Source organism: Scleropages formosus, chromosome 6 (genome assembly GCF_900964775.1).
Source record: "Scleropages formosus chromosome 6, fSclFor1.1, whole genome shotgun sequence".
Classification (NCBI taxonomy): domain Eukaryota; kingdom Metazoa; phylum Chordata; class Actinopteri; order Osteoglossiformes; family Osteoglossidae; genus Scleropages; species Scleropages formosus.
In genome coordinates, this window is record NC_041811.1 from 20,638,533 (window position 1) to 20,659,146 (window position 20,614).

Sequence of the window (20,614 nt, forward strand, 5' to 3'; positions counted from 1 at the left end):
AATACTAAAATACATTTGAAATATCATAGTGGAACTCTACATACTCTGTTTATGCTGTTTAAATGTATAAATAAAGTGAACCTATTAGGTTATTAACCATTATAATAACCAATTATAACCCATTTAAAACAGCTGCATTTAGAGTAATGCACTTCAATTCTCATTAGTTTTCAACCTATAGAATATGAAACTGTTAACATGGGCAACAGTAGTTATGAGACTAAAACTGTGAATAACATATTAAAAAAAAAAAAAAAAATTACATCTATTCATTTAGCAGATGCTTTTTTCCAAAGCTATGTACATCTCATACAAAACACAATGTGTGCATTACATTAGCAGAAAGAGAGACGTAGATGCAGACGGGTGATTAAGTGCAGTTAGTTCCTTTCCACGATATGAACCAATGTACATCACACGAGTAGGCAGCTGCATAAAACTTCATCTGAATAGTGACAATTCCTAATCACTTTCCTAGTAATAATTTCTTCACGTATATAAACTTGGTAAATTCGATAAAATATGAAGAGAATGACTGGAAGCCAAACATATCATGCAGGCTTTCAGTTTAATTTAATGGTTTTTGTCAGTCAGAATTCACTACATTAGCCTCATCAAATACACATTTTTAGAAAGGGTTTCAAGGAAAGCTTTTAATGCTTGACAAGTAAACTGTTTTACGATTTGTCATTCTTGATGAAATCACTTACCTAAGCTGGAAATAGCATTAAGCATCAATTAAAATCAAGTACAAGATATCTTGTCTGCACTGTATGCATATTGACTTTCATGCCACAGCAACCATTACAATACCAGTATGTTTTAATAAAGAACCCAGATTAAAAGTTAAAATGAAAACACAGACAGCTTCATGTAATTTGTAAACATTAACTGTTCAGTACAACATTATTCTGAACACTGCTACTTGGTAGTTTCTCTTGATGAACAATTTTATGTTTAACATTTCAGTCTCAGATCTCTTTTTTTTTTTTTTTTTACAGCATTTTTACTTTTAAAATTACTTTATCATAGAGAGACATGCAAGTATGGTTTAAACAGCATACAGCTGAACAGAGAAAAACATGACTCACGGATCAGTGTACAGTAAGAAGGAAAAATTGTAGACACATTGCCCTCCACTGTTGCAGATATGGAGCAAATGGAAAGTTGAATTCTGCCAGAGAAGGACCAAACAACTCTAACATGTCCAGACAGTTAAAACCCTGCATGATAAAACTAAATCTTCCGTAAAATCACATTAAATCATTATCACACTGATTATGTCTTCAACTGAAGCCAGAAGTGACTGCAAAGTCTGGTGATACATCACGATCAAATCAATACTGCTGTACAGTCAGGTTTCAAAAAATCATTTATAATGTCAAACATGTATAGGTAACTTTACATTTTTATCTCTAAAACCAGTGGTGGATGAAATTAAAATAACTGCAGCTAAAAACAGCAAGGATATTGATTAAAACATGGATGTTTTACAAGCACAGAACAAAAAAGTGCAAGTGAGTTTCTTTATAGTTCGCATAAGAAATGTGAAACGTGAAATTGAGATTTTTTTTTTATTTCCATAAACTTCATAGAGCAAAGTACTTTCAAATTAAACATATGCCTTTCTATTATCAAAAAGTTTAAAAAAAAAAAAAATCTGTCCCAACCAAAAAATAAGTGATAATTCAGTTGAATCACTGCAGTTTACAAAGCAAGCCTAATAGTAACAAACATAGAAAACAGCTGATGGTTAAATTTCATGCATTTACATGCTAAGAATATTTGCTGAACATATTTCCACTGAACTGCGGAATACCACAAACTTGTCAGGGGTTCTACTGCAAAAGTCCGCTTTAAGAAGTCTAAAAAGACCACAATGATCTTAAAAGCCCTTTAATAGACAAGAAAGCATGGCCTCTTTTGGGAATATGATATTTTACAGGTGTGTTATAGAAATAATGCAAGAAATCTTAGTTTAAAATGTTAAGCAAAACATACTAGTATTAACATACCATAACCAATATTTAGTGGTGTTTATTTCGTAATATTTCTAATAAATGAAAGAAGAAACTGCACACACATTAACAAAATGTTAATAGCAAAGAAAAAAAAAAAACATGTAAATTACGAGAATTAACAAGCATAAAACAGTTGTCAACTATTAACAACTCAGCAAACAGTGAAAATCTTTTCCAAAATACTAAAAACATTTCAGTTGTTCGAGCAGTAAGACGTATAAGACAGTAAGAAATGCATGAACAAGTACAAAGCATCCGACTTTGTCACAAAAATTTGTTAACGGTGCTTTAGAACTACAAATTACAGTGAAGTGTAAAGCTTTTTAAACCTTCGCTGAAAAACTCAAACAATTCTGGAAAATGCAACAATGAGCATCTGCGGCTTAGTGAAGGACACTAATTTAAAAGGTCGCGTTGCAGTTCAAACTGGCACTGATACCTGACAAAACGGCAGGAACATAACAGAAAAACCACTTCCAGTCTAGGACACTGAACTGATTTGATGCCTGAGCTCAAGCAGCACATTGAACGGAAATGGTTGGGGAGCAGCCGGGAAGCGGCCCTTGAGGACACTCAGTCACTTGCCCTCTCGATCACGAGGTCCAAAGGAAAGGCTGCTGTCTCGGCAGTGGTGCTGTGCTCCTGTTTGATCCCGTGGGTCACCAGGGAGTTCATGGACATGCTGGCCAGGTTTGCGTCGTGCCCTGTGCCACTGGGGAACACTGAGAGAATAAAACCACATGGGAATGTTTGCTATTCGTGGAAGCTCACAATTCAAAGTGCAGACAACGATATGAATGGCATAAGAACTGGTAGCTTAACATTGCAAGTCATTATAAGAGTGAGCTAAATGTCAAATGTCAATAATGTAAGAAATGTTTCATCAAGGCAGGTGGACTACTGTATGTATCCTATAAAAAGGTGGTACAGATCAAGTGAGCGGTTTCAGCATCGGTTTAAGAGGAATTACTTTAATCTGCACGGATCATTCGTACCACAAATTTGCAAGCGACAGCACCACAGCAATTTTTCATCCGACAGCCCTCATGACACTACTGATGATAACCACAATACTGACACAGCATCGTCTGCTGGCTCTCAACTAGATTTAATACACCTTAGACTTTCATGTGCAAAAGTGAAACTCATTTGTGTTTTTTGGGGATTACTGAAAAGAAGCCATAATCACCCCGCTTCGTTCTTTGCTATTTTATTGCTTTTGCCACCAAAACTTGCGCAGCAGTTGCTCCACACATACAAATGGACATATTGTTTGTTAAAGAAAGGAAAAAAAAAAAAAAAAAAAAACCTATACGGCAATAGGTAATGTTCATGAAAAATGTAATGGAATTTTGTTTATAATAAGATGTACGTTAAAGCAGTGAATAAGTGTTGGTGTTTAAGATTATCAAAAAAAGTACACACTTAAGTAAACAATGTCCAAGATAGCGAAAGGAAAATTGTGGGAATTTGGGTTAAGTACCTTCAAGAAGAATCCATGTGGGAAAATGGGTAGTAGAAGCAGAGAAACTGACATCTTCTTGTTATTTGAATTAAACTGAAGATCAGAGGAAACAAAGGACTACAGAACAGTACTGTTGTTAAGACTGTTCAACTCAATATTTGATCCTTTTACCAATTGCCTTGTTGTATTCTTATGCCAACTCATCTTAATTTCCTGCAAAGGAATCGATTATCTAAAAAATAAGATACACAACATTCTGAAAGAAAGTATTCTCAATAAGCTGAATCAGAAGAATATAGAATTTAAAATAAAAGGACCACAGTCATGTCTAACTTGTGGTCAATTATTTCTTTCAAGCGATTTAATGCTTACGGAGAGAAAGAAATGCATTGTACACAACTATTTCCAGCTACCAAAAGTCAAAACACACTCCATGGCATTAAAAAAATTTACACAGAGTAGTACCAATTTCTAACAGCCACACATAAAAAGCTACTTATTTAAAATACAGTGCATTTTACCACATGTTAAACTTGTAACAGTGTATTTAACTATACAATTTGTCTTTTTGGAGTTTCACAGGATATACCGGGATGTTATACAACGTAAACATCCTTTTATAGTTCCTGAAAAAAACAAATGAAATCTGGTAAAAAGGGCACCTATCAAGAGCTGACACTGTTCTACCCCAGAGTTTACAAGAAGTGTTAAAAACAAGGCGAAAGGAGATCTTAATTTTCCCTTTGTCTGCTGATCAGTATCTCCCAAGTCCACATTATAAGAGGTGTGTGTGGTTTCTTCAGTCTGCAAAACGCTCAATAGTTCTGCAATAACACCACATTAACAAAAGGCCAGATGGGAAACCCCATGGAGGTCCAGCGAGATCTTTCTGGATTACAGCTTTCAGTTTTAGATCTCCTTGGTGCATCAGACAGGCAATACACACAAACACTTCAACTTACATAAGAAAATCCTCACATGGGCACACATGCATTCATGCCAACATATAAACAAAAATTAAATAATACAACTGGGTACTAGCCAGCTATAATAACGTGAACACCACTAACATTAATATTCAGATTACTATAAACATATGTTTCATAGCCAAGGGAAAAAAGACAAGTGAGAAAATTAACCTGAACAAATTTCTTCCTGCCAAACACTGGATTAAAATGGAAGTAAATATAGAAGTATTACAAAATAAACACTGCAAAGCTATTAACTTGTATCACAAATATTTTCCAGGTATTGTATAAAGAATACCTCCTTATTAATACTTTCATAAACACTTAACATTTTTCATTTTTATTTGTTGCTAAAACAAACTTTGTACATACATTAGAGTCGGTCTTGACATTCATAGTGAGTGTATGGAAAAAACAGCACTAAGACTACAAGATGGAGAAAGAACATGAGGACAGCGGAGCTGCCTTAAACAATGGCCTCATTATGTAGCTTGGTCAGTAGAGCAGTGGCAGGACCTAATGGTGCAGAAACCTGTCGAACGGCAGGGGACAGCTCTTCAAACGCACACAACACTGCTGGCAGAGACTGATGGTCTCCCAGGACGAAACACATTTCCACATTCACACTGCAAGGCTGGAAACAACTAAAAAAAGAAGGCATCATCTAGAGGACATTAGCAAGAATAACTCAAGAGTTGGTACTTTTTAACCTGAGAACTTCAAATTCTATACCTGAAGATGCACATTTCGTTACATGACCAAATTCCTGCGTTTTTCTTGACTTTGTCCTTGTCCTCCTGAAGTAAAAAGAGAGTGCTTTAACTGTCATTACTGCATCTTCAGGAGGTGTGTCCAGTGGCCTGAGAGAGAATAACCATGGGGTCAGAGGCTAATTAAAACATATTGAACTTTAACCATGCGTTAACTAATCTATTCTAGATGAACATGTGCCAATGTTGAATTACTCTCTCAGCCAATGATCCCATCCATCTGAAAAAATACTGCTCAATGATTGTTATATTTTGGTACAGATCTTCAACCTGAACTATAAAAACAAACAAACAAACAAACAAAACAAAACAAACAAACACAAACACACACACACACACACACTGTCTGAAACTGCCTGTCCCAAGCGGGGTCACGGCAAGCCAGAGCCCAACCCGGCAACAAAGGGCATAAGGCTGGAGGGGGTGGGGATGCACCCAGGACGTGACGCCAGTCCGTCACAAGGCACCCCAAGCGGGACTCAAACCCCAGACTCACCAAAGCGCAGGAACCAGTCAAACCCACTGCACCACCGCACCCACTTTTTACTGTGAGAACACTGTAGAGATATTTAACATTTACATGTTTCCTAAATTTAAAAAAAAAACTGGAAATTAGCTCTGCTGCAGCATTCTTTATTACACAAAGTAAACCAATTACAGCGCAATCCGGGATATTAAAGATTCTACCTACATGAGTTGGAAAATGAAACCATTTACCTTTGATCCCTTCGTTTTTGCAGGTACGACAAACACAGGCAGCCATGCGGTACCTTAAGATATTTACACAGCCTAAGGCAAGATGTGACATAAAATGTTGTACACTACAGTGCACAAGTACTGCAGAATGTGGTGCTTACAATGGTATGTGACCGACGCATAGAAGGTGAGTGGGGCACTTAGTGAAAAAGAGGTTTGGGTAGGAACAACACTAATAGGTTGGGTGCTTAGAGCCTGGCAAATGTCAGGAGTTTTCTTCAACATCAAGATTTACATTAGCTGCCTGTGGGCTCTTATCTTCTAGAGAAGACAGTATTTTATTCTTCATTCTGTGGTTTATTGGGTCAGCGATGCCTTTACTTTTATTAATTCATTTAACTGACACTTTTCCTCAACGTGTACACTAAGGTGCAAGCAATTCTTTGCACATTAATAGCACTGGTTAATTGTCAGCTCTAGTAAAACAGAGTAAGCACTTTGCACAAGGGTACTATAGCAGGACATGGGATTTAAACCTTGTTCTTCAGACTGAAAGATTCAAGCCAAGACCAGTCAGTCACTGACACACAACATGCAATTCAGAGTTATCAGTTCACCTAAAACACTTCTACGGAAGGAAACTCAAATGAACATGGGGAGAACATGTAAACACAATACAGACGGAGCGCGATTTGAATTCACATCCAAAGCCACAGGCCAGAAATTTTGAGGCACTAGTGGTACCCGCTGTGCCACAATGCTGCCTTGCTCTCTTCACTAATCTATTTCACAGACCTACAGTACTGTGCAGAAGTCTTAGGCAGTTAGATATTTTACAAAAATATTTGTTTTAGACAGTTAATGTCTCATACATTAGTGTCACTGGGAAAGAGCATATTTTAGATTTCCAAGCATTCCTTTTGCAAAAAGGAATAGTATTACAGTAAAGGTTTTGTATATTGTTAAAGAAAGTACACACACAAACACAGTCAGAAACTGCTTGTGCTGAGTGGGGTCGCAGCAAACTGGAGCCTAACCCAGCAACACAGGGCGCAAGACAGGAGGGGACACCCAGAACAGGACACCAGCCCATTGCAAGGCACCCCAAGCAGGACTCAAACACCAGACCTGGCAGAGAGCAGGACCTGGCCAAGCGGTTGTTGACAATGATTGGTTACTAAGCTTTGTAGGAAGTTTATTAAGGGCATCACTTTGGAAGCATTCTCACCTTACAGCTTTTTTGCCCAAAGTGCCTAAAACTTTTGCATAGTACTGTATGTTCTGCTCCTTTTGAAATTTGTACCTTTTGTGCAGAAAATGGATTTTAAAATAAGAGCGAATACTATAATGTGATACCTCGACTTAATTTTTTTTGCATTACTGCAGAACTGATGGCTTCCAATTCTTTCTATGCCCACTATGTCACCAAGATGCTAATTGCATGTTCTGGCAACATCGGAGCTCTTTCACCAGGTATAAGCTTCTGAGGGATGCATAAAAAGCATTAACCCACTAATTTATGAGTAGAAAAAAGAATCACAAACTGCTTTCATAGTGTATATTTGATCTTCCAATAAACATTGTGTAAAATCATACAGTGCTGTTCTCATACTGCGACACGAGATGTAATTAAAGATGATTAATTACAAGGATACCTGTCCCTTCGCACCTGTATAAGCTACCATCTTACTTGTAAATAGGCCGTTCTGTGATAAGCCTATTTATTGATATGAAATAAACAATGAATACACTTACACTAAGTTCAAACTCAAGTAGGCTACATACTCTGTTATACATGCTTCATAACTTAGACATCTTAATCTTAAGTATAAAAGACTCTTCCACAGAAAGCAGATATTAATTAGACAAAGTTTTTACAAGGCAATGCCATATTATTTCTGAAAAAAATGTTACACAAGCATCTATCTATTTATGAAATCTCGATAAAATGGCTCTTGACTTTTGACATCCTATTTTCAATCACAGACCAAAAAGAAAAACTACACACAGGCTGAAACAGCTTATCGCAAGTGGGGTCATGGTGAACCGGAGCCTAACCCAGCAACACAGGGCATAAGGCTGGAGGAGGAGGCGGAGGAGGCACACCCAGGACAGGATGCCAGTCTGCCACAAGAAACCCCAAGCAGAACTCAAACCCCAGCCCCACCTGAGAGCAGGCCCTGGCCAAGCCCGCTGCGCCACCACACCCCCGTAAGAAAAAACTAGTGTAACAAAATTTATTCAAATTTGTCCAAAAATTTTTTAAAGTTACCCACTGTACAAGTGAAGCAGCAGTGCAGTAATGTACTGTAGTTGGCACGTCTGCATCCAGACTTCTCCATCTATTGGTGTGTTCAGAATGTGAGTGCTGCTTTAAGAGAACAGGGCATTAGGGGAAGTGTAAGAAATTCCACAGGAGTGTCTGTCGGCAATATTAGGTGTTAGATGCGTTATTTAATAGAATGATTGTGGAAACAGCAGAGGAATTATCAGGAAAAGTTTAGCTGATGGTTTTTTGGGTTATGTATGCACCTTTTGGCAACGGCGTGCAGTTTTAGAAAGTTTTTGTACTCAGTGGCTCCCTGCTTTGTTGCAAAGAACTGATCAGTTAATAAAAAGAAAAGCAGGAATAAGTTACCGAATATTTCCTAATTAACGCCCCTGGGGGCGTTACATTTTGGGAGGGGTTTAAATACGGGTCAAAAATCGGTCTTCAGTTTTAGTTCTGTACAGTAACATTTATTCCCAAATCACTTTATTAGAGCATGTATGGTAAAAGTCTCATCATTCCTGTGATGCCTGAAGCCTTTCATCTAAGCCAACTAAGTCATCGAAACTTGCAAGCGCTTGCTAGAATTTTCGGCAAGGTTGACATGACCAAGGGTAACCGCAAGCTGCCCGGAAAATCGCTAATATTACAATGGATAAAGGAATCCTGTGAATGTATAACACCAGAAATTATATGCAAATTGTTTAAGAAGCGCGGCATTACGTTGGCGCTCGATGGCTCTGTAGACCATTTATTCCTGCAGTTGGGCAAAGAAGAAGAAGAGGATTCCGAGTTCGAAGGGTTTTCTCAGGACGATGTTGACATTGGGCAGCAAGTGTTAGAAAATGTGGTGGCAGGAAACAAGGTCATTTTGTTGGAACACAGTGATATTGACAGTGGTTCTGAGGACATGTGCTCTGCTTACGATAGCCCCGGACACTGAACTGTATACACATGCATGCGTATTTAGTTAGTTTTGAAGGATGGTGTTTAAAAGTTTGAAAGACTTGTAAAAAGTTTTAAAGTTTATATTTGCCTTCACTTATATGGATACAATAAAACAGTGATGAACTTAGTCATAACGGGTGAGTGATTCCCCCCCCCCAAAAAAAAAACAGCCAGGGGGGACGTTAACAAGGGAATATTCAGGATGTTATCTGCATATCTAGGAAGGTGTACAGGCACAATGCAATTACTCATTCTACAACATACAAACAATTCAAGGCAAAGCTGAATAAACTTATCCACGACACCTCTCATAAGATACTGTGTAAACAAAATCAAATATAACTATCTTGTACATGATAAACATTATAATTTTTTTTTTTTTTTTTTTAAAAGTAACAAGAAGTAGGAAAAGATTACACAAAAATAAAATATACTGTACCCAGTTGAATACTTAATCCCCTTTCACTCAGTTTTACCCACAGATATTCACATACCATGCCAAAAACAAACAGAAAAACACAGTTAATTGAGATAAAACATATCCTTCACAAACCCTTCTGGAATAAGGATTCCCAAAAATTCCAGAATAAAACACAAAAGAATAACCCTCTGTGTAACATTAAACAAGTTATATGCATCTGTGCATATGTTGCACAGTAGTTAAACTTGATGCCTGCAGGGTGTCTGTATAAGTCTCAGAAGGGGTTCAGCTGAAATACTCTTGATAACCTTTTTTTAAAAAAAAAAAAAAAAAAAAAAACTTTTAGCAAAGACATCCCTATTAATTCAAAAAAGAACAATATAACCAACAGGCATAGCCAATCAAAAAGGCAACAAAATAAATAACCAAAAGTGGTAACTTCTCAACAGCCAATGTGATACAGGGAGAGACGTTTTGCAATATACCGATATACTCCCACAGCTGCATGGAACATAGTGCAGTGTGAGAGATTATCTGCTATGCTTGTACTGCCAGTTCCACAGTTGTGACAGAACAATGCAAGACAGGAGCTAAACTGCATCAGTTATGGGCTGCGCAGCTCCAGAAGGTCACTCTTCCATGTCCTCATACCAGGCTAAGGGTGTACAGCCAAGAACGTAAGTTACATTCTCACACTGCATCTCCTCCCCCCACCCCCACATTTCTTGTGTACAAGAATTAATTTCTGTACTTCTAATCATTTTCTATCTGCTGTTGTATACAAGTTACACTGGGACAAATATGTAAACTAAGCAATAGTAGTACCAATTCTGTCACCTTCACAGACAAACAGAACTTATTAAAATGCAAAATGCTTATTTCACAATGTATTAGAAATTAAAGTAACCATACCATAATGAAATACAACTGAAAACTTGATTTTCTTTCACATTCATAAATTCCACACAAACAACATAAATACTAATATATAAGGAGGAGGAGTTATTTGCCAACTTCAATTTGTTTCAGACCAAGGTGGTTTTTAAAACCTGAAACTATCAAGGTATATTGTACACCACAAGTAACACGCATCAGAACTGATACTCCAAAGCATACCAGCAGCTCGAGCTTGAGAGAAACAGGCCAGTCACACACAAGACCACCCAGCCCTACAAACGTTTTCTCTCCTCGTAACGATGCGTGACCAGGCCTCCTAGCTCAGGGAAAGGGACCCTCATGGGGAAACAACAAGAACTGACAGGGGGAAATGAATAAACAGCCACCGGCAAGTGAAAGGACCTGTGGCTCCAATCCCACCCAACAAGGGCCACACGTCAAGCCACCTCCAAAAGCCCTGAGAGAATTTCCTGTATATAAGTATTCAAATGCAGCAAAAGCCAAGTTCTGTCAAAATTGCTGATTTGTTGTCCGCAGTACTCCAGCCGCATGTGAAACACTGCCGTTATGGTTTGCCCGTCCAAAAAGTGGTCTCATTGCACCACATTAAGCAATTATTATTAAATATATTTTATTCACAAACACCTGAATTCATGACCATTACTGAACGCTGAAAGACTTTCTTTAATCAGCAACCTTCACATGATAAATCCACAGCTTTTACTGGTACACAACTTTTACTGGAGTTGCTCCTGACAAAACTGTATGGTTGTGTACTGATGCCTGCAGTGTGGTACTCACTGGCTGCCTTGGGCTCTGGGAAGCCAGCATTATCATCCAGGGTAAAGATGGGGGACACACGTGATGCTGCGCCAAGGCCCTGGCTCAGGTACGAAGCTGCTGAGTAGTAAGAACGCATGCTGTACGGTGGAGGCATGCTGTGACCAGACAAGAGGCCCTCGGTCCTTGGCACCTGCAACAAAGGCGCACAAAGAGTGACATTCACTCGGATCCCCGTTTTCAAAGTTTGAGTAAGAGACAAGAAAATGTAAATATCTTCCCAATACATCCCATCCAATTTAGAATGTAAAAACTTCATAGTACACCAGGCTGTAGTTAAACTTAAACTTAACACTGGATGCATTCAGCAGTTCAGGCATTATTGTGATTGTCTGAGCAGCCATTGAAACAAGCATTCTCAATTAATTACAATTTTGATAGAATATGTGGCAACAGCACGAGACACAAATGCAATTTACAGACCCCAGATCTTAAAAAAAATACCAGACACAGACAGTGTATATGGTTAGGATATTTTTACATCTCTAACGGAACTAGCATTAGAAAGGGGTTTGCATCCTCATTCCAAAAGTACTAGCAAGACAGGGGCACCAGGCAGCATAGCGGTTAGTGCTAAATGTTAGTGTAAACGTTTGTTATGATCTTGTTACTAGAAATTGCAGAATAATGGATAAAGCTTTACGCAGATACTCTTGTGATGTTCATTGGTTCATATGTATGGTGGAATGTGACAAATTAACTGTACTTTAGAAGCATGGGTTTGCATCCAGGTCTCTGGTTCTGTTGATGTAATGCACTCACTGTATTTTTCTGTAATATGTACATCACTGCGGAGAAGAGTCTGGTAAATGAATAAATGCAAATTTAAATGCTACTGCCTTTTAATTCAAAGTGTGCAGATGTGAAATCCCCTCTAATGCCAAGAGCCGTTTTGCAAGATACTTATCCTAAAATAAAATAGCTGTACAAATGAGTACATCACTGTCAATAGTATAAAAGCGTAAGTCACTTTAGAGAAAAGGATCAGCAAAATGATTAAATGTAAATTTACTAAACCTGTATTACTCCAGTAAAAATCACCCAGCTGTATAAACTGGGTAAATTCACGTAAGCAGCTTAACGCTGTAAAATGAGTTGATGACAAGAATCTGCTAAATGAATAAATTAAATGAACTGACACTACACAAAAAGACTCTACAGTTCCCATGCCAACTTTGCATGTTAAGAAAGAACAGATACCATAACTCCAAAGCCTGAAAACGGTAGTGTTGCAGACACACCGCACTCACGCTGAGTATACAGTCACAGTGAAATTTTAGAAAGCAATTCTAAAAAAAAAAAAGCAGAGGTTTAATGTGAAAACATAGGTGAGGTATACTGCGACAAGCCGGAGAGATTAAAATAAAAACAAAAATTGATTTTTGTCAGTCACTAATATGTCACCATTTATAATCCACTTCATCAATTTCTTCATTGACAGGGTAATAAATGGTTATTTAAACATCTTTGACATCTACAGTATTGCCAGACTAATAGTGACCAATACTGCAGAAATCAAACCTGACACTTTCAATATTTGGAACAAACAAAGGCATGAGAAATAATGATCTAATTCCAAATACCGAGGTATAATAAAGCATACCATGGACCTTAAACAATGAATAGAATTATGGATTTAATTAATTAAATGTCTCATAGCTAAAAAGTTGACTTCTTCCAATGTGTACGTAAGAAAAAACAAAAGTGCAGGAAAAAGCTGGACTCATCATTCATTACGCATCTCTATTCACACTTTTCTAATATTTTCCAGGCTGCCAATCTGAGGCACTGATCAGTACATACCATCATTATTAATGTGCCGCTTCACTTTTCTACCTACCCGAAAGGCTCTTATCTGGCACCATCAGATGTCTGGATTATCTACAGCACCCTGATATTTTCATTCTCTACCTGCATTGCAGCAGGGCCCTCCCTGTGTTGGAAAGGGGGAGATTCAAGTGCTGATAAAGTTCTGCCCAGGATGCTTAAGGACTCATCTCCTATCCTGTGCTCCATCACCTCCGCCTTTGCATCGCCTTTGAATGCGTTAAACACATGGATGGGCAAGCTATGTGTCTGCACCTGCCATCTGTTTCTTTCTCCTCTGCCATTGGAGGTTTAGCATCAAGGGGAAGAGGAGGAGGAATGGGGGTTCAGATTCACAAGGTTAACTGGTGCAATCACAGGGGGGAGGGCAAAGACTATTCGGAAACAACGCAATCCAGAGAAATTTAGCGTGAAAAAGAGCTTCGTGTTAAGACAAATCAAATTGCAAAATAATTACAGCCAGAGGTGCACTTAGCAGACAATACTTGAAAATTACTTTTATAAAACAGACTTTCAAATATATTATTCAAGAACAGTACTACTGCCATAAGGACAATTTTCATTAACTCAGAAAAGTTACTTAGAATAAAATACATCATCACATACAATTGTGATAAACATCCCTGACCAGAGTAGTGAACTCACATTATTACATAGCACATTTGCCCATCTTTTTAAGTATATTCATTGTGATGATCTTTCTGTAAAGTGTAGTCAGATTGAGAACTTTAATTCTTTCAACCATCATTTTAACAAAAAAACAGTAAGTCATATCTGCCTATTTACCCACAAAACAAATTACATATATATTTGCAGCATAAAGAGAAACAAGTACTTTCATTCATTACATCACTATCCAAGACTTTTACAGAAGCTGACACATAAATTGAATGATAGCTATAAATTCTTTGTATTTTGAATAAGTGGAGTGACTTTGGAGTAACAACAAATGGAGTGATGAAAAAGGGGGAAGGAAAAAAAAAAAAAACACACACACACACCTAATGTGTGACACATGACCTCCTTTAAAATGGGGCACTTGTAATTTAATACGGGAAATTAGTTTGGAATGTACGTATAGATATTTCCTCTATTTCAGCTTTCATCTCAATACTTCATATTACAAGCGCTGACAACCCATGATAGTACGACAAATATGTAAAATCCTATACATACACCTGTGCTCTCCAAATACTACTACTCAGTATTTAATGACGACGAGAGCTTTAAAGCAATAAACATATTTAAATTTATAGTTCACCTTGACACATTTACACACACACACAGTCTGAACTGCTCGTCCCATATGGGGTCGCAGGGAGCCAGAGAGTAACCTGGCAACACAGGGCATAAGGATGGAGGGGACACACCCAGGATGGGACACCAGTCCGCCACAAGGCGCCCCAAGCGAGACTCGAACCCCAGACCCACCAGAGAGGAGGACCCGGTTCAACCCACTGCACCACCGCACCCCCCCACACACCTTGACACATTTATGCATATTTTATATGATTTTTAAACAATAACAAAATGACCACAGAGATTTGTCTGAGGTTTCCACTGAAGTAGTCACGATCAGCATTGATTTAAAGAGAAATTCCACAATGTGTTGATACTCGTGTAGGTGCAAAGAGATTAACAGATAAATAAAAGATTATTATTAGCTTAGTAAATATTACTTCATTAAGAAATGTAGTGCTTTCAATAGGAATGCTGTGTATAAGTATTATTTAAGGTTCACTACTGGGCAAGCAGAACTTGAAGGAAAAGGGCTGATGGAGGACCTTGTGTTGAAGCACTGGAGGATGAACCCTCACAGAGCAAACAGGGGCTAATTGCTTCTCCAGGATAAGGGTTAAAGAACTCCCTGTGGCAGAATTAGTTGCAGTTCCAGTCAGGGGGAGTGAAGAAATGTAAACAGTGTTCACACAGGCAGTGCAGCGTAACAACAGCACACCTTCCCGCTGTGCTCTGCCAGTCAGTCGTAACAGCAGCAAAACTGTCATCACGGTGCACCACCCCCTTCCACCCAGAGGTTGCCAACAATAACTTGGGTGGCAGCAGACTAACAGAAAACTCCACGAACAACCCACCTCTGCATACTTACCTGATCGTTGGCGTACAGCACTAACCAGGCTATGACCCGTGTGTGTGTGCGTGCGCACATGCGTGTGCATGTGAAGAAATGCTCCTGCAGGCAATGGCATGCTCAGCAGCAGCACACGCTATATGAATCAACATCTGCTCTGCTCAAGGACAATCACCCTGCTTGTGATGTCACTGACTAATTCTAGATATAGTGAAATAGGCTACTGCAGAAACATACCAGCCTTTATCATCAAAAGAACACACATCATTTGGCATTATTTGGAGGGACAGTGCTCAGTAGAAGGGAGAGCGGTAAACACTGGAGCAATCAGAGCCCAGTCTTTAAAATCACTAATATAACATCAAATCCTGAACAGTCTATTCCAGGACCACAGTTAATAACAGCTGCTGCAGTCACCTGGTACTGCTGGTAGTTGTAGATGTTGCTGTAGTATGCTGGGTAGCAGGAGGACTGGTAGAAGTTGTAGTAGGATGCATCCATCACAAGGTCAGAGGATCCCTCAAAGCACCCCCTGCTGGGGCTGGGCGGCAGAGCAGACTGACTTCCTGGAGCACGAAGCACAGAACACATAACCTCCAAGCAGGAAAACAAAGTTACTGTACAGCCCCATTACGTATGATGCGTGCTGGAAAATGCCTGCTTCGTGACTTAGCATGGTAATACAGTGGGTTTTTCTTTGAATAGCAACAGAGTGGCACACAAAGATTGAATAACTATGCAGTGTATGCACTAATATGGTGATAATTTCAGTACTACTTAAGCAAGACAGATTCAACTTTCAAACTACCACCTAAAAAGGTTGATAGCTTCAATTATGTATATGGATGTAATTGATATTCCGTTACAAACTGAGCCAGGGAGAGAATATGACATTGATTCATTTAGCTATTGCTTTTTTCTAAAGTGACTTACAGTATTATAGTTACAATTATTTACACAGCTGGGTAATTTTACTAGAGCAATTTAGGGTAAGTACCTTGCTCAAGGGTACTACAGCTGGAGGTAGGGAATCAAACCTGTGACCTCTGGACCCAAAGGCAGCAACTCTGACCACTCCGCTATCAGCTGTCGCAACGGTACTACCCATCATGAGAACATGGAACTAAAATCTAAATAACATTACTGCATAAAGGTCACACGAAGTCATAAATACAAACTCATTCTCACTGCATCCGCCTGTGTACAATTCTCAAGAAACCTTTGTCAGTATTCAAAAAATACCCAGTATTTCTGCTTCATGAGCTGAAAGAGAAAACATGTATCATGTAGTCAAGGGAGAGCAGCATTTTTAATAATATCCATGTATAAAATTCTTCTGCCACCACCTGGTAGTAAAAATGCTGATGCACACAGAAAACTTTTCTGCACATTGATGTATTTTATCAACATAACCCACTGAACTGTTATTCCAGGTAACCATGCTGTAAGTAGTAAACACCAGACAGCCTTGTTTTCTGTTTCTTCAGGGGGGAAAAAAAGAGCAAAATTCTTGAATATAATACAAGCGTGTGCCTTCTCGGTAAAAATGTAGTGATATAAATAATTTTTCAGTGTTCATCTGTTCTGACTTCAGTACTTTTTGTGTTCAGAAGGAAAGAATTTCCCCGAACTGCTGCCCTGCAGTTCTGTCAGCAGACGTCAGTCAGTGCTGAACTCCTTTCTGCAATGTTCTTGTTCTGTTACCAAATCCAAGTGTGACCTCAGCAGAGCGGGGTGGCCTTCACCCATCTGGATTTCCTCTCCCGAGACCACTATCAGAAAAGCAGGAACAGAGTGTTTTTGATGGCCTGAAGAGACAGGCGCCCTTGGCACCACACAGCTGCTGCCCCGAAACATACTGTATACCAATCCCACGCAAGCCGAATGAAATTCACCATGATCCTTCTTTTAGACATCCTTGTGACTTACCTTTGAGTTTAAAAGTTCATTTTACCTCTAGTCAGTCATAGGGCTAGAAAGTCAAACAACATGTTACAATAAAGGGATCAAACTGTGCTTAATTTTCAGTGACTGCACTATCTCCACTGACAAGTAGGTTCAGCCCCATTATTAATATTCTATTTGCTGTGCAGGACAATGATGGTTCAGAACACTCAGGGGAGAGACACACACACACACACACACACACACACACACACACACACACCTCTTAACCTGTACCAAAGAAATATTTATCAAATAAATTTCAGAGCCTCCCAGTCCCAAAAATCACCATCTGAGCTCAGGGAGTACACTCTATTAAAATGACTTGGTAAAAGGTTGACTGGTATCCAACTTGCCTCTCAGAAGTATAATTAATATTTTTTTTTAATGTGACAGTTTTGCTGTACTTTTCAGTAAAAGTTTTAATACCCTAAAAGAGAACACTTACTGTAAAACAAGGGAAAAAAGTGATAAAATGTACATGGACTGTACTGCAAGTAGCTTTGCAAACATTACAAACCTGAATATCCTATTTATTCTTGTATGAATATAATTGCACAAAATACCATTGCTTGTACTGTAATTCTTTTAAGTCCCCCAATCCTAAAATAATGAGGGAAAAATATTAGACAGTGTTACCTTGCTTTTCTTAAAATATGAAACTGTGTTTTATACTGTAAAACTCCTACAGTGTCCCTTATCTTTACATGAGCTCTAATGCACTTGTTGGTTCAATAATAAAAGACAGGGTGTTTTATAGATACAAGGGAGAGTTGGTAGCAAAGTGGTCAGAACTCTTGCCTTTGGACCTAAAGATTGCAGGTTCAAATCTCACCTCCAGCTATAGTACCCTTGAGCAATATACTTACCCTAAATTGTTCCAGTAAAATTAACCAGCTCTATAAATGGGTAAAAAATTGTAGGTAGATTAACACTGTAAGTTGCTTTGGAGAAAAGTGCTACATGAATAAATGTAACAAGGGATGGATAAAATATTGGGAAGAGATGGAAAAACTTGTCATACTAATTCCCATTGGCAGTCACAGATGAGGAAGTGTTCGCATTCAGTACACGGAACACCAGTCCGTTGCACAGTAGCCAACTTAGCGTCACCAATTCCCCTGAACCGCATCACATTTATTCATTTGGCTGACGCTTTTCTCCAAAGCAACTTACAATGTTAAGGTTACAATTATTACAGTTACAAGCTCACAATTATTAACCTATTTATACAGCTGGGTAATTTTACTGGAGCAATTTAGGGTAATTACCTTGCTGAAGTGTACTACAGCTGGAGGTAGGATTCGAACCTGCGACCTTTGGTACTAAAAAGAAGTAGCTCCTACCACTGCACTACCAGCTGTACCGCATGCATTTGGACTATGTGAGGAGACCAGAGCACCTGGAGGAAGCCATCTCAACATGATTAATATCTGTTACGCATTATCAGGATGAGGGAAATACCTAAGAACATTTCATTAATATTGTCAGTCAAAAACAGGAAGGTGGAAACACTAGTCTTTAAGCTGGTGCAACATCTAAAGTATTCCTCATACCTGAGGCAGAGGAGGACACACCCATGCTGGATGTGGACATGGTTGGGGTCCTGTCCTGCACCATCACTTCGTTCTTCACCACAGCCTCAGGGTCAGGCAGCGCCACTGGACTGCAGATGCCCAACTCCTCCTCCTGCGCCTGCTGCCTGCGGAGCGCCACCTGGCGGCAGGGAAAAAGTGGTGCGACAGGGCGCCAGTACACACACCCTATCTGCAGGTGTACTCTTGTATAAAAGATGTATTTCGGATGTTTAAAAATTTAGGTGAACCAAAGCATTTTTTTTGTCGCAGAACAGTAGCTCCTCGTGGATGGTTTGCGAACATTTAACCTGTTAAAACACATAGAACCAATACGTTGACTAACACGTAGTGAGAAGTCTGTACTAGTGGGAAAAACGTGACGTTCGTCTCGTGCCTGTTGAGATGAGAAATGCGATGAGTTTCCCCGGTTTAAAAAAAAAAAAAAAAAGAAAAACAACACTGAGGAAATTTATAAAAAAAAAAAAAAAAAAAACTGATTAAAGGAGAAAAACAGCAGTGATACAAACTGCTGAACACAAAGTATCGAGTATCTGCTTTGAAATCAACGTTAAACGTTGGCAAAGGAGGGACGATCGTCATGATTTGTCGAAGTTGGACTTTACAGACAAAGTTAAGATCGCCTCTCAAGGACGGCCTCCCCGCACACACAGTCAGTAAGTGGAAACGCAGAAAAGACTGAAACACAGTGGTGTTTCGGGCTAAACTAGCGAGGTCAGGCAGCGTGTAAAAAATAAAATGCGCGCGAAACGAATGTCGCACGAGACAAAACAAGCTATGATTAGCGCGTGAGCACCAGGTCGGTAACTATACTGTATGGCCGAAACGCCATTCGTCGTTTTTCTGCCTAGTCAGCCTACTGTTTAAAACCGAAGCTGTAGAGGTGTCGGGGGGCGAGCCGGAGCGGAGGAGGCCGCATGGTACCTGGGCCGCCATGACGCGCTGGCGCTCGGAGATGAGGCGGCACTTGGCGCACTGACAGTCCCTCCAGTTACAGAAGCGCTTGTGGCCCTTGAGCGGCGACACGAAGCCGTGGTTGCGACAGCGCGAACACCTGGGCGTGCGGTGCGCCTTCCTCCCGGGCGGCCATGGCGGGCTGAGGCGACCGCAGCCCAACGGCTGCTTGCTTTGTTCGTCGTCACTCATCTCGAGCGCGGGGGAAAGAAAGAACGAGAACGAGGCACCTCGTGGGACGGCACGCGGCGGCCCAGAAATGACGGGCAAAAATCACGAACCCGGCGATTTAAGCGAGCAGCGGCTACTGGCTCGCTATCGCTCGGCGTCGTCGAATGATCTCTCTCTCTTTTTTTTTTTTTTTTTTTTGTCTTTTTATTATAAAAGATGGAAAAACGGGCTGTCCTTGGAAATGCAACAAAGCTGCGCTTGTGGCATCGAGCTCGTGGCCCGCTCACTCCTCACGGGTCACTCCTCAGTCAATCCGCACGCTCCATTTTGGCGCGCTTGTGCAGCGCGGGGGCGCGCTTCGGGACGGAGCGAAGGCCGCTGCTCTCTTCAATCCATTAAACTACAAATTATTGTGTGTGTAGCACGCACTTTGGTCCAAAGCGATTTACGACATGGAACACAGCACCTGACACAACAACTTGCAGTATATACTCATTTTATTTTATATATATACACATATTCTCTATACGTATTCTCTACATATAATTCCCTGCATAACCAGGAGCGTTTCGCCTCTTGCATAGAAATAGCATATAGAATTTGGAATTTGACGTAGATTATTGTGTTGCGTCGTCAATTTTATGATGCAGACAGATTTTGCACAAGTGTGGGCTGTTGGATTCAATGTGACCTCTTTTGTGTTCCTGCCCTGCAAGAAGAACCTTTAGAACAACATGAA

At 39.6% G+C, this 20,614-nt stretch overlaps 1 protein-coding gene across 1 annotated transcript; it reads right to left on the reverse strand.

The window, feature by feature from the left end:
* Positions 1–1,622: 1,622 nt before the first annotated feature.
* On the reverse strand, positions 1,623–20,212 carry dmrt1 (doublesex and mab-3 related transcription factor 1). The gene is made up of 5 exons (XM_018736790.2): positions 19,675–20,212; positions 18,712–18,871; positions 15,629–15,777; positions 11,257–11,428; positions 1,623–2,743 (listed from the first exon to the last, which is right to left on the reverse strand). Exons 1-5 carry the CDS (start codon positions 19,894–19,896, stop codon positions 2,595–2,597), a joined length of 852 nt encoding a protein of 283 aa, XP_018592306.2. The 5' UTR covers positions 19,897–20,212; the 3' UTR covers positions 1,623–2,594.
* Positions 20,213–20,614: the final 402 nt, after the last annotated feature.